This window comes from Leucoraja erinacea, chromosome 2 (assembly GCF_028641065.1).
Source record: "Leucoraja erinacea ecotype New England chromosome 2, Leri_hhj_1, whole genome shotgun sequence".
NCBI classification, from domain to species: Eukaryota; Metazoa; Chordata; class Chondrichthyes; order Rajiformes; family Rajidae; genus Leucoraja; species Leucoraja erinaceus.
This window is the reverse complement of record NC_073378.1, coordinates 51,466,733-51,483,415: the sequence shown is the minus strand read 5'-3', so window position 1 is coordinate 51,483,415 and position 16,683 is coordinate 51,466,733. Positions and strand designations below refer to the sequence as shown.

Genomic DNA, 16,683 nt, shown 5'->3' with positions numbered 1-16,683 from the left:
GAGGGCAACACTGGATCTAATATTGGGAAATTGGGAAGGGCAAGTTAATGATGTGTGTGTGTGGAGGAGCATTTTGGGACTCGTGACCACAGTTCGATTAGGTTGGATAGGGACGGAGAGACTCCACGTGTTAAAATGCTCAACTGGGATAAGGCTAATTCTGAGGGCGTGAGAGAAGGTCTCGCTCAAGTTAACTGGAGCAGGTTTTTGAGGGGAAAGGAACATCGGCCAAGTGGGATGTTTTTAAAAGTGTACTGAAGAAAGCTCAGGATGTGTACATCCCCGTTAGAGTGAAGCAGGCAAATGTAAGGAAGCTTGGCTGACGAAGGAAATTGAGACACAAGTAAAAAATAAGGCTGGATAGGACAAGTATAGGCAGCTGGGATCAAGTGCATTGCAGGAGGAGTTTCGGGAATAAACTAAAGGAGTAAACTAAGGGCAAAAAGGGGCCAGGAGATAGCTCTGGCGGGGAGCATTAAGGACAATCCCAAATGATTTTATAAATACACAAGGGGGAAAAGGGTAACTGGAGAGTGGGACCTCTCAGGAATCAAAGCAGTCACCTCTGTGTGGAGCCACAGGAGATGGGCAAGGTCCCCAATGAGTATTTCTCCTTTGTATTTACCGAGGAGAAAGACAGAAGGACAGAGGAAATTGGAGCAGTCACTGGAAGTGTCTTGAGAGCAGTCAGGGTTACTGTCGAAGAAGTTCTGAAGGTACTGTCGTGTTTGAAGGCGGACAAATCTCCAGGGCCTGATCGGATATATTCAAGGTCATTGCGGGAAACTATAATGGAAATTGTGGAAGCTCGGGTTGAAATTTACGAGTCGTCCTTAAATACAGGAGAGGTGCAGGAAGACTGGAGGGTGGCAAATATTGTGCCTTTATTCAAGAGGGCTGCAGGGAAAATGCTGCGAACTATTGGCCAGTGAGTTTAACATCTGTAGTTGGAAAGTTACTGAAGAGTATTCTGAGGGATAGGTTATACAGGCATTTGGATGGGCAAGGGCTGATTAGGGATAGTCAGCATGGTTTTGTACTTGGAAGGTTGTGTCTCATAAATCTGATTGATATTTTTGAAGACGTGACCAAAAAGGTTGATGAGGCCTGAGCTGTAGATGTTGTGTACATGGACGTTGTGTAAGTTATTCGACAATGTTCCGCATGGTAGGCTGCTCTAGAAGGTTAGATGCATAGGATCCAAGGAGAATTGGCTCCATGGAAGGAAGCAGAGGGTGATGGTGGAAGGTTGCTTCTCAGACTGGAGGCCTGTGAATAGTGGTGTGCCTCAGGGTTTGGTGCTGGGCCTGTTATTGTTTGTCATCTACATCAATGATTTGGATAATATACAGGGCAAGATTAGCAAGTTTGCTGATGATACAAAAGTTAGTGGTTTTGCAGATAATGAAGGTGGTTGTGAACAATTGCAGCAGGATCTGGATCGATTGGCCACATGGGCTAAGGAATGGTCGATACAGAAATTTTTGAGGTGTTGTATTTTGGGACGTCGAACAAGGGCAGGACCTATACAATAAATGCTAGGCCTCTGGGTAGCGTTGAAGAGCAGAGGGATCTAGGAGTACAGGTGCATGGTTCCTTGAAGGTCGAGTTGCAGGTAGGTAAGGTGGTCAAAAAAGCTTTCAGCACTTTGGCCTTCATCAGTCGGAGTATTGAGTATAGAAGTTGGGAGGTCATGGTGCAGTTGTATAAGACGTTGGTGAGATATTGTTGGTGAGACGTTGGTGGAAAGATATTGTGAAAAAGATGGGACGATCCCATCGTTTAAGAAACAGTTAGACAGGTACATGGATAGGATTGGAGGGAAATGGACAAAGTACAGGCAAGTGGGATGTGTAGCTGGGACATTGTTGGCAGTTTTTTGGGCCGAAAGGGCCTGTTTCCACACTGTATCACTATGACTATGAAACTGATGCCACTTTCCCAGATGATGGTTCATAAAGATAGTATGTTAATGAGAAATAGGCCAAGCTTTGATACAAGAAAAGCAAATGGTAATTATACTCTGACTATGATTCTCTACAGGTGTTGGAGAAAAACTATTATTGGCTAGTGTATAGCTATGACTGAACAAATAAAACTGAAATTTCAGCTATATAAATTATGGTGGGGGAAGATTTAGGAGAATGGTATAATCAAACGTGTCAAGAGTTTCAAATATATTGAAAAGGACGAGGAAGGGTCACAATTTTCATTTCTGGCTTAGTAAGAGCCATTTTAAAGCAGAAAGAAGCAATACCAAAGGAAAGAAGACAAACTGTTTAACAATAAAATCAGAAGCCAAAACTGCAGATACTGGAAACCTGAAATAAAAGTTGGAGACATCACCGTGTCAGGGAACGTAAGTGGTAAATAAATAAAGTTTGTGATTTGGTGTCTTTTCACAAGACAAATTCTGTTTCAGCATCCACAGGTGCTACATCGGGAGTGCTTTCAGCATTTGCAGATTTTAGTCAGAAAGGAAAGTTCGATAAGCTGCAGTTTCATGGGGGAAAGGTTAAGGGTGCAGGAGACGAGGGAAGACTCAAGTGAAATTAATGGCAAATGCAGGTTCTAGGCTTGGATAAAAGGATCGACTGGCTTGATACACTGAGGGCGGGTGGAGGGTCAGTAGCAACTGGATGATCCCAAAATCTATGAGTTCCTTTTATTTGTTGAGAGAGGTGAGGGATCAAGAAACAGGTTGAAGGTAATGATTTGCAGTGCAGAAAAGAATCCGGACATTTCCAATCCCAGGAGCATTTTGGGATAAGGTGGAGTTTGGCAGAGAGCAGCAGGGTTATAATGCTTTATGCGGCCCAGCCAGATCTGGCAATTGACTAAAAACATTATTCCCCACGGCTAAAACAACCTCAAAGTGGAATACCCAAGTAGTTATGAGAAAGGAAAACATATTACCTGTCGTACAACAATTTTCACATCACCAAGTAAGGCAGCAACAGGCATCACATTATTTCCCAATTCTTCAGCACAAATATCTACCTAAAAGCAAAAACTGATTAATTTCTAAGGATTAATCATAATGTGTAACATATATTTAAAATACATTAGGGAAATCTGAAATAATACTAAGATGGGAGGGAAAAATAACAAATCCTAAAAATCTAAAAAACTGCTTGAAATATATACACCAGGTCAATAAATATCTGAAAGAATCAAAAGCAATAAATATTTTAGGTGACGGATTACACTTTTGAAAATTAGGTTTTTATTTCTCTCGGGAATTGCATTGCACTTTCAACATTTTTTTGCTTTCAGTTAAAATAGCAATATCACCCGCTGATTCATAATCCCCTAGTTACACGCATGGTAACATCCCAACATCAAGTTTCAGTTTGGCGGGGGGTGTGGAAGTCAGACTTGTGAACAAGGTCAGATACAAAGCATTATATAAAGCTGCTGGAAACTGTAATGTTTATTTTCCAATTCTTTTGCCCCACAATAAATAAGGTATTATGGTTAACTTCGTCTCATACCTTTGTTTTTAATAACCAATTTTAGCTTTCGCAGTTCCCATCTCTTCTAATTGGACTTATTTTGGTATCAGAACTGCTTTGAGGCATATGATGACATAAACTGTACATCCTATAATGCCAAGCAATCTCTTTATCCACAAACATTCAGTAAATTAGGTTTCTCCTCAATGTGGTGCACACTGTAGCAGCTCAGTCATAATTTTGGCTGCCTCATGGTGCATTACCAGTTGCCTGGTCTTTTAACCATGATAGGGAAAAGAAGCTCCAATTAGCTTTCTCTCTCTGGCAGCCCCATTGCTCACTATATATAAAATAACAGTTTCTCCGGTTCATCAGCAATCTAGCTGAACTAAATGAGAGGATTTTAATAGGAAATGGAATCCATGCTTGGAGGTACAAAGGTGAACTATGAACTATTGTGCTTGAGGCCCAGAGATGGTATTTCAGTCATAGTTACAGAGGCCGACGTCAGAAGATCCTTCAGACGGGTGAACTCTCAGAAAGCGCATGGACCTGATAGTATACCCGGTCGTGTTCTAAAAACCTGTGCTGACCAACTGGCTGGAGTTTTTACGGACATTTTCAACCTCTCACTTCTGAGATTTGAGGTTCCCACCTGCTTTAAAAGGGCATCAATAATACCGGTGCCCAAGAAGAGCAAGGTGACATGCCTCAATGACTATCGACCAGTGGCGCTAACGTCCGTGGTGATGAAGTGCTTTGAGAGGTTAATTATGGCGAATATCAACTCCCACCTCGACAAAAACCTGGACCCACTGCAGTTCGCTTACCGCCACAACAGATCAACAGTGGATGCGATTTTATTGGCTCTCCACTCTGCTCTGGACCACTTGGACAACAAAAACTAATATGTCAGGCTGTTATTCATAGACTACAGCTCGGCGTTTAATACCATCATCCTCTCAAAGCTGGTTACTAAGCTCTCAGATCTGGGTCTCTGCGCATCCCTCTGCAATTGGATCCTCGACTTCCTCATCCACAGACCACAGTCTGTCCATATTGGTGGAAATGCGTCATCCTCGTTAACAATGAGCATGCTCAGCCCCCTGTTGTACTCACTCTATACTCATGACTGCGTAGCCGGACATAGTGCGAGCTCCATCATCAATTTCGCCGACAACACCACTGTTGTGGGACGAATCACCAATGGTGACGAGTCAGAGTATAGAAGAGAGATCGACCAATTGACCAAATGGTGCCAGCACAACAAACTGGCTCTCAACACCAGCAAAACCAAGGAACTGATTGTGGACTTTGCAAGGGATAGGATGGGGACCCACAATCCCGCTTATATCAATGGGACGATGGGACACATGACAATAAAACTCTCTTGACTCTTGAGATATTTTAGTACTCTACTTTAGGGCCATTTCTATTAATGTGGATCAAATTCCCACACATCCTCACATTGGTCATCCAGCAGTTAGGAATCTGGCAAAGGGCCCCACCCAGCGAGATGGAACTGGGAGGTTGGACAGTGATTTTGTCAAGGGGAAGATTTCATATATTCAAGGATTCATTATGGCCCCCGGGAGGGAAATTCCTCCACAATGGCACAGTGACAGCTTGTGATATTTTACTATATGAGCTTACTTGATGATCAACACTCAAGCAGCAGAAAACAAAGAATACATCACTCAGAAAGTAACTCTTAGAAATAATGACCGTAATAATGTAAATAAACATACTGGATGCAAATACAACAAAGATATACAGTTGATTGGAAAATAAAAGCAGCATTAACATTGACCAATTACTTCTGGTGCTTTCCAATTTTTCAGCAAACAGCAGCTTAAATAAATCATGAGAATCTCTCAATACCTGTATGATTTTCACATCCGATCGAAACCGTGGTGGGAGGCCAAAATGCAACATCCAGTTTAATCTGGCTCCTAGCAGGAGGATCACATCTGCATTCAACAAGGCTCTGAGGAAGGTTCAGTAAAGAACTTCAGGTTGTAGACCAAATAATGATATCTTCCTTAATTATTATTATTATATTCTGGGAAAGAAAACAGGCATGGAGAGAACCTTCTAGAGGGTCGCAACTCTGGAGTCACAAAGATTTGACAAATGGGATCTAAGAGACTTTTGAGTCTAATCTTCATTTGATTTTTTTTCCACTTAGCAGGATGACTGTTTTACTACCAGCATGATTTGGGAGTCAAAAAATATTTCCAACATTTAACAGGGGTCATGCTTCAGAAAAGGTTCAGAAGCACTGCAGTTATACGTTGGATGTGGTTTTCTTTTAAAGAATAGTCATCCTATGAGAAGCAAACAAACTGGCCGTACTCCAGTTTTTTTAAATGCTGAGTCAGTAAGTGAAGTATGAATTACATTTCCCAACACAACCTGATCCAGATTTATGAAAGAAAAAAAAGCCATCACAAAATGACAGTCTGAGGCAGCAATCACTTCCATTTAATAAATTAAATCATTTATTTCTTATAAATAAAATATAGATTGGGAAACAATTAAAATAAATTATACACAAGATTTATTATGGAAGACATTTAAAGACTGCATGGATGAACTACAAAAATTGTTCATCCCAGTTTGGCAAAAGAATAAATCAGGGAAGGTAGTACATCCATGGATAACAAGGGAAATCAGGGATAGTATCAAAGCGAAGGATGATGCGTACAAATTAGCCAGAAAAAAGCAGCATACCGGAGGACTGGGAGAAATTCAAAGACCAGCAGAGGAGGACAAAGGGCTTAATTAGGAAAGGAAAAATAGATTATGAAAGAAAACTGGCAGGGAACATAAAAACTGACTGCAAACGTTTTTATAGATATGTGAAAAGAAAGAGATTAGTTAAAACAAATGTAGGTCCCTTGCAGTCAGAAACAGGGGAGTTGATCATGGGGAACAAGGATATGGCGGACCAATTGAATAACTACTTTGGTTCCGTCTTCACTAAGGAAGACATAAATAATTTGCCGGAAATAGCAGGGGACCGCGGGTCAAAGGAGTTGGAGGAATTGAGTGAAATCCAGGTTAGCCGGGAAGTGGTGTTGGGTAAATTGAATGGATTAAAGGCCGATAAATCCCCAGGGCCAGATAGGCTGCATCCCAGAGTACTTAAGGAAGTAGCTCCAGAAATAGTGGATGCATTAGTAATAATCTTTCAAAACTCTTTAGATTCTGGAGTAGTTCCTGAAGATTGGCGGGTAGCAAACGTAACCCCACTTTTTAAGAAGGGAGGGAGAGAGAAAATGGGGAATTACAGACCAGTTAGTCTAACATCGGTAGTGGGGAAACTGCTAGAGTCAGTTATTAAAGATGGGATAGCAGCACATTTGGAAAGTGGTGAAATCATTGGACAAAGTCAGCATGGATTTACGAAAGGTAAATCATGTCTGACGAATCTTATAGAATTTTTCGAGGATGTAACTAGTAGCGTGGATAGGGGAGAACCAGTGGATGTGGTGTATCTGGACTTCCAGAAGGCTTTTGACAAGGTCCCACATAAGAAATTAGTATACAAACTTAAAGCACAAGGCATTGGGGGTTCAGTATTGATGTGGATAGAGAACTGGCTGGCAAACAGGAAGCAAAGAGTAGGAGTAAACGGGTCCTTTTCACAATGGCAGGCAGTGTCTAGTGGGGTACCCCAAGGCTCAGTACTGGGACCCCAGCTATTTACAATATATATTAATGATCTGGATGAGGGAATTGAAGGCAATATCTCCAAGTTTGCGGATGACACTAAGCTGGGGGGCAGTGTTAGCTGTGAGGAGGATGCTAGGAGACTGCAGGGTGACTTGGATAGGCTGGGTGAGTGGGCAAATGTTTGGCAGATGCAGTATAATGTGGATAAATGTGAGGTTATCCATTTTGGTGGCAAAAACAGGAAAGCAGACTATTATCTAAATGGTGGCCGATTGGGAAAGGGGGAGATGCAGCGAGACCTGGGTGTCATGGTACACCAGTCATTGAAGGTAGGCATGCAGGTGCAGCAGGCAGTAAAGAAAGCGAATGGTATGTTAGCTTTCATTGCAAAAGGATTTGAGTATAGGAGCAGAGAGGTTCTACTGCAGTTGTACAGGGTCTTGGTGAGACCACACCTGGAGTATTGCGTACAGTTTTGGTCTCCAAATCTGAGGAAGGACATTATTGCCATAGAGGGAGTGCAGAGACGGTTCACCAGACTGATTCCTGGGATGTCAGGACTGTCTTATGAAGAAAGACTGGATAGATTTGGTTTATACTCTCTAGAATTTAGAAGATTGAGAGGGGATCTTATAGAAACTTACAAAATTCTTAAGGGGTTGGACAGGCTAGATGCAGGAAGATTGTTCCCGATGTTAGGGAAATCCAGGACAAGGGGTCACAGCTTAAGGATAAAGGGGAAATCCTTTAAAACCGAGATGAGAAGAACTTTTTTCACGCAGAGAGTGGTGAATCTCTGGAACTCTCTGCCACAGAGGGTAGTTGAGGCCAGTTCATTGGCTATATTTAAGAGGGAGTTAGATGTGGCCCTTGTGGCTAAGGGGATCAGGGGGTATGGAGAGAAGGCAGGTACGGGATACTGAGTTGGATGATCAGCCATGATCATATTGAATGGTGGTGCAGGCTCGAAGGGCCGAATGGCCTACTCCTGCACCTAATTTCTATGTTTCTATTATAGACACATTTACCCTAGAATGGATCTGGGGATGTGGAATTTCAGATACACGATTTGACTGGAGAAGCTATATTTCTTCTATTACAAAGAAGGTTCGAGAAGATTTAATCGAGGTGTACAAGATCTGAGTGGTTTAAACAATGTATAGAGAGTGAAGATGTTCCCATTAGTGTACAGTTCAATGACCAGGGAGATGGATTCAACAAACAATCTGCTGGAGGAACTCAGCAGGTTGAGCAGCATCGGGGGGTGGGGGGGGGGGAAGAGTAATTGAAGATATTTTAAGTCAAAATCCTCCATCATGACAGAGAGAAGGGAGATAGCCAGTATAAAGAGGATGGATGTGGTGAGACAGGAGTCAATGGTGACTGGTGGGCCGATGGCCAAATTAAGCCAGGTGGAGGAGGGAGGGGAGATAGAGGCTGGTGGGTCATAGATGTAGATAGACAATGGAAAAAAGTTAAATGGAGGTGGGGAGGGAAGGGCGAGTGCGCAGCTGTCTGCTGAAGGGAGATAAGCAAGAACACAAAGGCTGCCATGGATTTTAAATATTAGCCAAAGCATTACTTTATTTATTGCTTAGGTCTGGAATTCATTGCCCATAGGGATAGTGGCAACAGAATCACTGAAGGATTTTAATAAGGAAAAGGATGGGCACCAGAAAGAAGCAGGGGAAGTGGAATGAGGGAATTACTCAAGGTGAAGCCAGAGACTTGCTGTTAATGGTTGCAGTTAAATTTAACATGCATGGACAAAACAATTCCAATGTTTCCAGATGAATAATATACAAAAAAACATGATGTGCCACAATAATCATTTAGAAACACAAAATGACCCTTGGGTAGATAACCTTATTTAAAATGCAATTGCACTATCAGAATCTTATAAATGTTGAAGAATTTAATCTAAATTGCCTTTCTAAATAAAAACTGTGCCGACAATTGCTAACATCAGGTGGATGGTTTGGAGGGACTGAACTGAGCTCAGCTTCATGAAGCAACTAATTTAACATGGATTCAATAGTGGGACAAAAGATGATTTGCTGATGAAAGTAAATCCTATACAGCAACAGTCGACCTCTTAGTGGCCCAATATATTGCATGATGTGGCACAGAATATAAACACTCCAGGTCTGTTCAGAATGAGTCAGTGATGAGAATATACAATTACCCTCACCACCTCTGGCCATGGAGGGATCAGAAACCTGGACCAGGACATGAATCTTAACCATATAACCATATAACAATTACAGCACGGAAACAGGCCATCTTGGCCCTACAAGTCCGTGCCGAACAACTTTTTTTCCCTTAGTCCCACCTGCCTGCACTCATACCATAACCCTCCATTCCCTTCTCATCCATATGCCTATCCAATTTATTTTTAAATGATACAGGTGCACAACCTTTTATCCGAAAGCCTTGGGACCAGACACTTGTCGGATTTCGGAATTTTTCGGATTTCCGAATGGAAGCTTTTTAGCGTAGATTAGGTAGGTAGCGCGGGCGGCTTGAAAAGTCTGGAGCGGCTGCCTCCTCCCCGGAGACCGGGGAATCATTGTAAATCATTGCATAAATGTTAGTCAGTTAGTTAGGAGGGATTTTGTGTGGTGGGTGCGGGGTGAAGGGGCAAACTTTAATTCTTAGTCCCCTACCTGGTCGGAGAGGCGGGGAGCGGGCAATGCCTTACCGGGTCGCCATGCAGTAAGCTCCGGAGTGCTGTGGCCGCCGACTCCCAACATCGCGGAGCTGGGGGCTGCGGGCGGTGCCGGTTGGAGCTCTGACCCCGGCAACTCTACCCCTGGCTGCGCGGCGCTCCAAATCCAGCGCCGCCCGCGGCCGGACGCCCGCAGCCCCAGCTCCGCGATGTTGGGAGTCGGCGGCGTCACAGCGCTGGGATTCCAGCGGGGAGCGGGCAATGCCTCACCGGGTCGCCGTGCGGTAAGCTCCGGAGCGCTGTGGCCGCCGACACACACACATCGCGGAGCTGGAGCTGCGGGCGTCCGGCCGCGGGCGACGGTGGATTTGGAGCGCCTCGCAGCCAGGGGTAGAGTTGCCGGGGTCGGAGCTACAACCGGCGCCGCCCGCGGCCGGACACCCGCAGCCGCAGCTGGGAGTTGGCGGCCACAGCGCTGCGGAGCTTACTGCACTGCGACCCGGTAAGGCATTGACCGCTCCCTGCCTCTCCGGCCAGGTAGGGGACTAAGAATTAAAGTTTACCCCTTCACCCCCCCCCCCCCCCCCCACCCCCCCCCCTCTTCACATAAAAGCCCTCCAAACTAACTGACTAACATTTAAGCAATGATTTACAGATGTTTAAGTGTCTCCCCGGTCTCCGGGGAGGAGGCAGCCGCTACAGTAGTACAGACCTGGGTTGACCGTGGGTCATTTCGGGTCAAGTTTGGCGCCAAACGCGAGCTTTGGTGTGCAGACGACATCCTGGAAAAAATGGCCGGTTTTCGGAGTTTTTCGGTTTCCGGAACTCCGGATAAAAGGTTGTGCACCTGTACCAACGAACCTGCCTCCACCACTTCCACTGGAAGCTCATTCCACACCGCTACCACTCTTTGAGTAAAGAAGTTCCCCCTCATGTTAACCCTAAACTTCTGTCCCTTAATTCTGAAGTCATGTCCTCTTGTTTAAATCTTCCCTATTCTCAAAGGGAAAAGCTTGTCCACATCAACTCTGTCTATCCCTCTCATCGTTTTAAAGAACTCTATCAAGTCCCCCCTTAACCTTCTGCGCTCCAGAGAATAAAGACCTAACTTATTCAACCTATCTCTGTAATTTAGTTGTTGAAACCAAGTGGATTTGGAGGTGAATCTTGATTTCTGCCACAGAGATCAAGAGCAGGCTCGGAATCAAGTTCTGCATTGGCATTTGTCATTCAAGCACAACCAAGTGATCATTCAAACTAGAATCAACTGTAAATGCTGAAAAATGTTGTCTTTTCAAATATCCTTGGAATCAGCACAGTCCATCTTTAGAATTTGCAATGTTACTCAAAGGATGAACAAATCTTCATGATGATATGATTTGGGTAATGTTTTGCCCAAGCTGCAGATCAAGTCATATTACTGGGTATATCCGTGCTTCATGATTCCTTTGCTGTTTGATAAGATTATGACTGATCTTTTACCTCAGTCTCATGATCTGACATTACATCTCGGTCCTGAATATATTCATCAACTGAGACTCAACACCCCTCTTCAGTACAGAATTCCACAGGTTCACCTCCCTTTTGTTGGAGACTTTTCTTCGCGTTTAAACTATAGAGATGTACATCATCTCCTGTCGGCCGAAGTCTGCTGACAGGAGGAGTTGAGTAGGTGTGCCAAGGCTGTGTTGCAAGCTAAACAGGGTCAGTGGATGAGATGGGAGAGTGTGGAAAAGAGGAAGATCAACTGGAAGGACATGTGGGAGATGGAGGCGAGCAGCATAAGTTTCCTCATTCGGGCAACCTATGATGTCCTTCCTAGTCCAACCAATGGCTGGGCGAAGATCCATCATGCCCCGTGTTCAACACCAGCCACACTTAGGCACATCCTCAATGGGTGCAAAGTAAGCCTCTCCCAAGGACGGTACACCTGGAGACATAATCAAGTGCTCAAATGCCTGGCAGCGACTGTGGAAAGCAGGAGAACAACCAACAATGCCCTGCCGCCCAGAGAGAGGGAAAACAGGGACCTCGCATTGATAAGTACGTCCTGAGAAGTCAATCAAGTCAGTCGAATGAAGTCCAGCGACTGGAGTCTCACCAAAGTTCGCAGGGCATCAGCCCCCCTGATGAAGGAAACTCAAGCATAGTTACGCAGGCAGAGCAAGATATGGAGCCCATCCAGCCAAGAAAACCAGCCACGGAGAAAAAGATCAGCGGAAGGAAACGTCACGTGAAATGGCCTGGAACCTCGGAGAAGAAAGAATGGGAGACCATAAATGCAGACCTGACCAGTATCTTACAGGGTGTAAGGGGTGCAGTTGAAAGAAAGCTTGACAAGATGGGGACATCATCTATGGTTATGGAGTAAATTGATATTTGTCACTTTGGACTTCTAACATCTTGTCATGTGTATTTGTAAATATTGGTCACCCTGCTATAGGAAAGATGTCAAGAAGCTGGAAAGAGTTCAGAGAAGATTTACAAGGATGTTGTCAGGACTTGAGGGACTGGGCTATAGGAAGATAAGGGATAAGATATGCATTCATTTAGATGGGCAAGGCTAAGTAGGGATAGTCTTCATGGTTTGGTATGTGGGAGAATGTGTCTCACGAACGATTTTGAAGATGTGACCAAAATGATTGATGAGGGCAGAGCTTGTATAGATATTGTATACTGGACTGTGGAGTCGGAGCAATTTTGGTGCTGCTGGAGTCGGAGTCAGTAAAAAAGTCCCGACTCCGACCTCAACATAAATTTCAGAGACTACGTAAATCGGAAAAAAAATCCCACTTTTTAAACATACTGCACACTCTATTTCCACCCGAGAGAATGAAAACTCACATCGGTGCTGCCATCTGGTGGCAAAACAACGAACAACAAAACGTAAACAAATGCCATCACCAGCTGATTTCCCTCCACCTGCTACTGAGTGAACATGTCTGGATAATTTATGAATTCAAAAGGTAAATTAAGTCACTAATTTATGGAGAAATATACTATAAATGAATACAGATTACGGATCTTCATGATTTACTACAAAATAAATCGTCAGTGGTGATTAATTCCTTCTCAACAGAAGTAAACACTAGTCTTGGAAAATCGTCAAAGAATTTGGTAATTTTTCGTCAATACAAACTATAATATCTACTATCAGTGGGATGTTTGACACAATATTCTAGGTTAGAAAGGGGTTGTGTAATGAAGGAAAAAAAGGTTAGGGCTCATTTAGGCAAAAGTATAGTAAACACTGGCTAACCCCAACTAGCGTTCCTTTGACCCCCCCCCCCTTTAACAACCTAAACTAATGGGGAGGGGGGGGGGGGCTGCACCCCCTTGACCACCCCCTAATCCCTTAAAAGAAGTTTCCTCAAGTTAGTTAATTATTACCAATGAATAGACTACCAAAGTGAGTTAGTAAAGGTAAGTAAAGTATGTCAGTTCTTCCACCGGTATTTACTATACTTTAACCCCGTATTTTGTGATATATAAAATATGTTAATAATTCCATTTCAGGCACTATTCACTCACTAATGTCATTAATTATTTTATTTTTCAGGAAAAAAATTTGAGTTAATTAAAAATTTCCCAAGTTAGCAAGTTTGAAATCTAAAGCCCCTTTCTCAATGGCAAAGAAAACTCCAACCAGATCTGCTGTTTTTGAATATTTTACAATAACTATGGATGAAAAACATTTAGTGTGTCAGTGTATGATAGAAGATGATGATAATGAAAGATTGTGTGAAACAAAATTCAATGTTTCTCTGGCTCTGATAAAAATGCTCCAACAAGAGCTTCAAATTTGGAGACATTTGCAGCGTTTCCAGCCTAACATTTTAGAAGTTGTAAACGAGAAAGATACAAGAAACAATAAAAAAATCTTACAACTACATTAAAGTCAGCAAAAATACAAATCTCCTGAGGGACAACCTGGACAAGCATCACTTGCAAGGTTCATTGCTACAGACTACTAAACTGTAACTATGACCACAGAAATGTTTTAAAAAACATCTTATCGAACTTGTTGTAAGAAATGGTGTAGTTATTTTCACAACCAAGTTTTCTCGGCCTAAATGGAGAAATGGCTAAGAAACGATGAGTTTTTCTGGCAAGGGAGAGTATCAGAAAACATACTTGAAGAAGTCAAGAATGGAAAGAAAAAGCTTCGAAAAACTCTTAAGGAGTGGTTCACGTTCATTAAAATGGTTGCCACCACTCGTTAACTATTTTGCCATCAATGCTAGATTTGTTGATGAAAGCAAAATAGAAACTTGGACATTAGGAGTAAAGGACACCATGGCACATCATGAGAGCACATCATGAGAATTACTCAAGCTGAAGTCAGAGACTTGCTGTTAACGGTGATCTAAATTTAGCATGCATGGACAAAACAATTCCAATGAGAGCATTTATCTCCACAACTTAGTGGAAGAAATGTTGAAAGATTTTGAAACTAAGAAAGACCAGATTCTATGCATCATCACTGATAATGCTTCAAATATGCAAAGCACAATAGAAAAGATGAATAAAGTTGAAGAAGAAATAGTCACTACTGAAAGGGAGATCTCCAATGCAGATTCTGAAACTGAAACAGCAGAATAGCAATACAAGATTAAATGAAAGAACGCCATGCAGCTACTCTGATATGTAAAGGGAGGCAAGTAGGGGATGCTATCCTCCAGAGATGTGCAGGAAAGGGAGCTATTTTGGACCAAACAACTCGCTGGGGCAGCACATATATGATGGTTAAGCGTTTGGTTGACCTAAAAGCTTTTCTAGAAGACATTGATAATCCCAGTGTCTTACTGACTAAAAGTCAATGAAGGTTGGTATCACAATTAGAAGCTTTGCTTGCTCACCCTTATGCAGTCACCAAAAAGCTGCAAGCAGAGGATTTAACTCCTCGTACATTCCTATGGGAGTGGAAAAAAATAATATTTCACTTATCCAAAGCTGGAGGATTAATTAATGAAGGAATTGTATCGTCAATGAAGAAAAGAGAGGGTCTGCAACTTGAAAATCAGATCTTGTTAGCTGCTGTCTACGTAGATCCAATGAACTGAATCTTGTTGAGCGAAGATCAAATTGCGAAAGCTGTGATGCTGCAGCTCAGATAAAAGGGCTACTATCTGAAAAGTCAGAACCACAAAATGAAGATGGGAGTACCAAATCCTTCTCATCCTCTTCAGATTTTGGTCAGCTCTTGCAAAATATTTAGATAAAATTGAACAGTCGAGAGCAAAGCGTTCCCGTTTAAATGTGCGAAGGCTGCCTTATGATGGATGTTAAACTAAAGGAATTTAAGCAAGATTTTATTGGTGGTTTAAAAGTAGGGAAATATGATCGCTCATCTAAATTTACAGTATAAGAAGTCACTCCTGCTTATCCAGAAACAATACATTTGCAGCTATGATAGTAACAGCCATACCACCCACTCAGGTCAGCGTGGAGAGATTGTTCTCTGCACTGAAAATAATTAAATCAGATTTAAGGGCTTCAATGAAAGAGAATCTGGCAGAAGCAATTCTGTTCCTAAGGACGTTATTAATAAATTTTAGGTATGTTCTTTGGTAGCAAACGTAACTACCTATGCATTTAGTTTTAATTTCTATTCTTTTAATCAGTCAATGAAAGTAAGCTTGGAGGTACAGCCGGCAGTAAAGAAAGCGAATGGCGTGTTGGCCTTCATAACAAGAGGAATTGAGTATAGGATCAAAGGGGTCCTTCTGCAGTTGTACAAGGGCCCTAGTGAGCCCACACCTGGAGTATGTTGTGCAGTTTTGGGGGTCTCCAAATTTGAGGAAGGACATTCTTGATATTGAGGGAGTGCAGCATAGGTTCTCAAGGTTAATTCCCGGGATGGCGGAACTGTCATATGCTGAGTGGCTGGGCTTCTATACTTTGGAATTTAGAAGGATGAGAGGAAATTTTATTGAAAGATATTTATATAAGATTATTAAGGGTTTGGACACACTAGAGACAGGAAACATGTTCCCGATGTTGGGGGAGTCCAGAACCAGTGGACACAGTTTAAGAATAAGGGGTAAACCATTTAGAACAGAGATGAGGAAACATTTTTTCTCACAGAGAGTTGTGAGTCTGTGGAATTCTCTGCCTCAGAGGGCGGTGGAAGCTGGTTCTCTGGAAAGTTTCAAGAGAGAGCTAGATAGGGCTCTTGAAGATAACGGAGTCAGCAGATTTGGGGAGAAGGCAGGAACGGGGTACTGACTGTGGATGATCAGCCATGATCACATAGAATGGCGGTACTGGCTTGATGGGACGTATGGCCTACTCCTGCACCTATTGTCTATTGCACTTGAGAATTTTTTTGGGTCATAATTTTGCCATTTAGCTCATACCTGTGTACTTCGTTTATTAAATTTAAGAGTAAAGCTTTTATAATTTTTATTTAATTCAATGGAATTTTAATTTTGTCACAGGCCTTCATGTAATTTTTTTATTCTTTTAGTATAATGAATTATGTTTTTGTTTCAAGAATAAACAATAAAAAAGCCACAATAGCACAACTACAACCATTAGACTCAAAACTTTAAGGACATGGGTTTAAAAGGTAGCATGATGCTTGAACTCAGGATTAGATGAAAAGTTATACTTTATAATTTACAAACCTATCTCCAATGATGTATTATTAGTAAATTATTCCATTCTTCTTGATCATGCCTTTTGGTTTTTTTTCTTTCTCTCTTACTCTCTATCTATACAAATAAAAAAACTAGAAAAGATAGCCTGATGATTTATGTCGTTCTTATGAAATGCCATCTTGTGTAATGTCATCATAGCATATTTTGAATTATTATACCTAGGGATTGGAGTCGGAGTCGGATACACAAGAAATCAAAGAGTCAGTGTCGGGTGTTTTGG

The 16,683-nt window shown here is 42.4% G+C and overlaps 1 protein-coding gene across 1 annotated transcript in view; it reads right to left on the bottom strand.

Moving 5' to 3' along the window:
- Positions 1 to 16,683, bottom strand: part of hacl1 (2-hydroxyacyl-CoA lyase 1) — a 103,169-nt gene that overhangs the window by 52,936 nt on the left and 33,550 nt on the right. Inside the window, exons 10-11 of the mRNA XM_055656747.1 lie at positions 5,337 to 5,442; positions 2,917 to 3,000 (exon numbers count right to left, since the gene is read on the bottom strand). Of these exons, the coding sequence (XP_055512722.1) occupies positions 2,917 to 3,000; positions 5,337 to 5,442 (190 nt within the window). The remainder of the gene's footprint in view (positions 1 to 2,916; positions 3,001 to 5,336; positions 5,443 to 16,683) is intronic.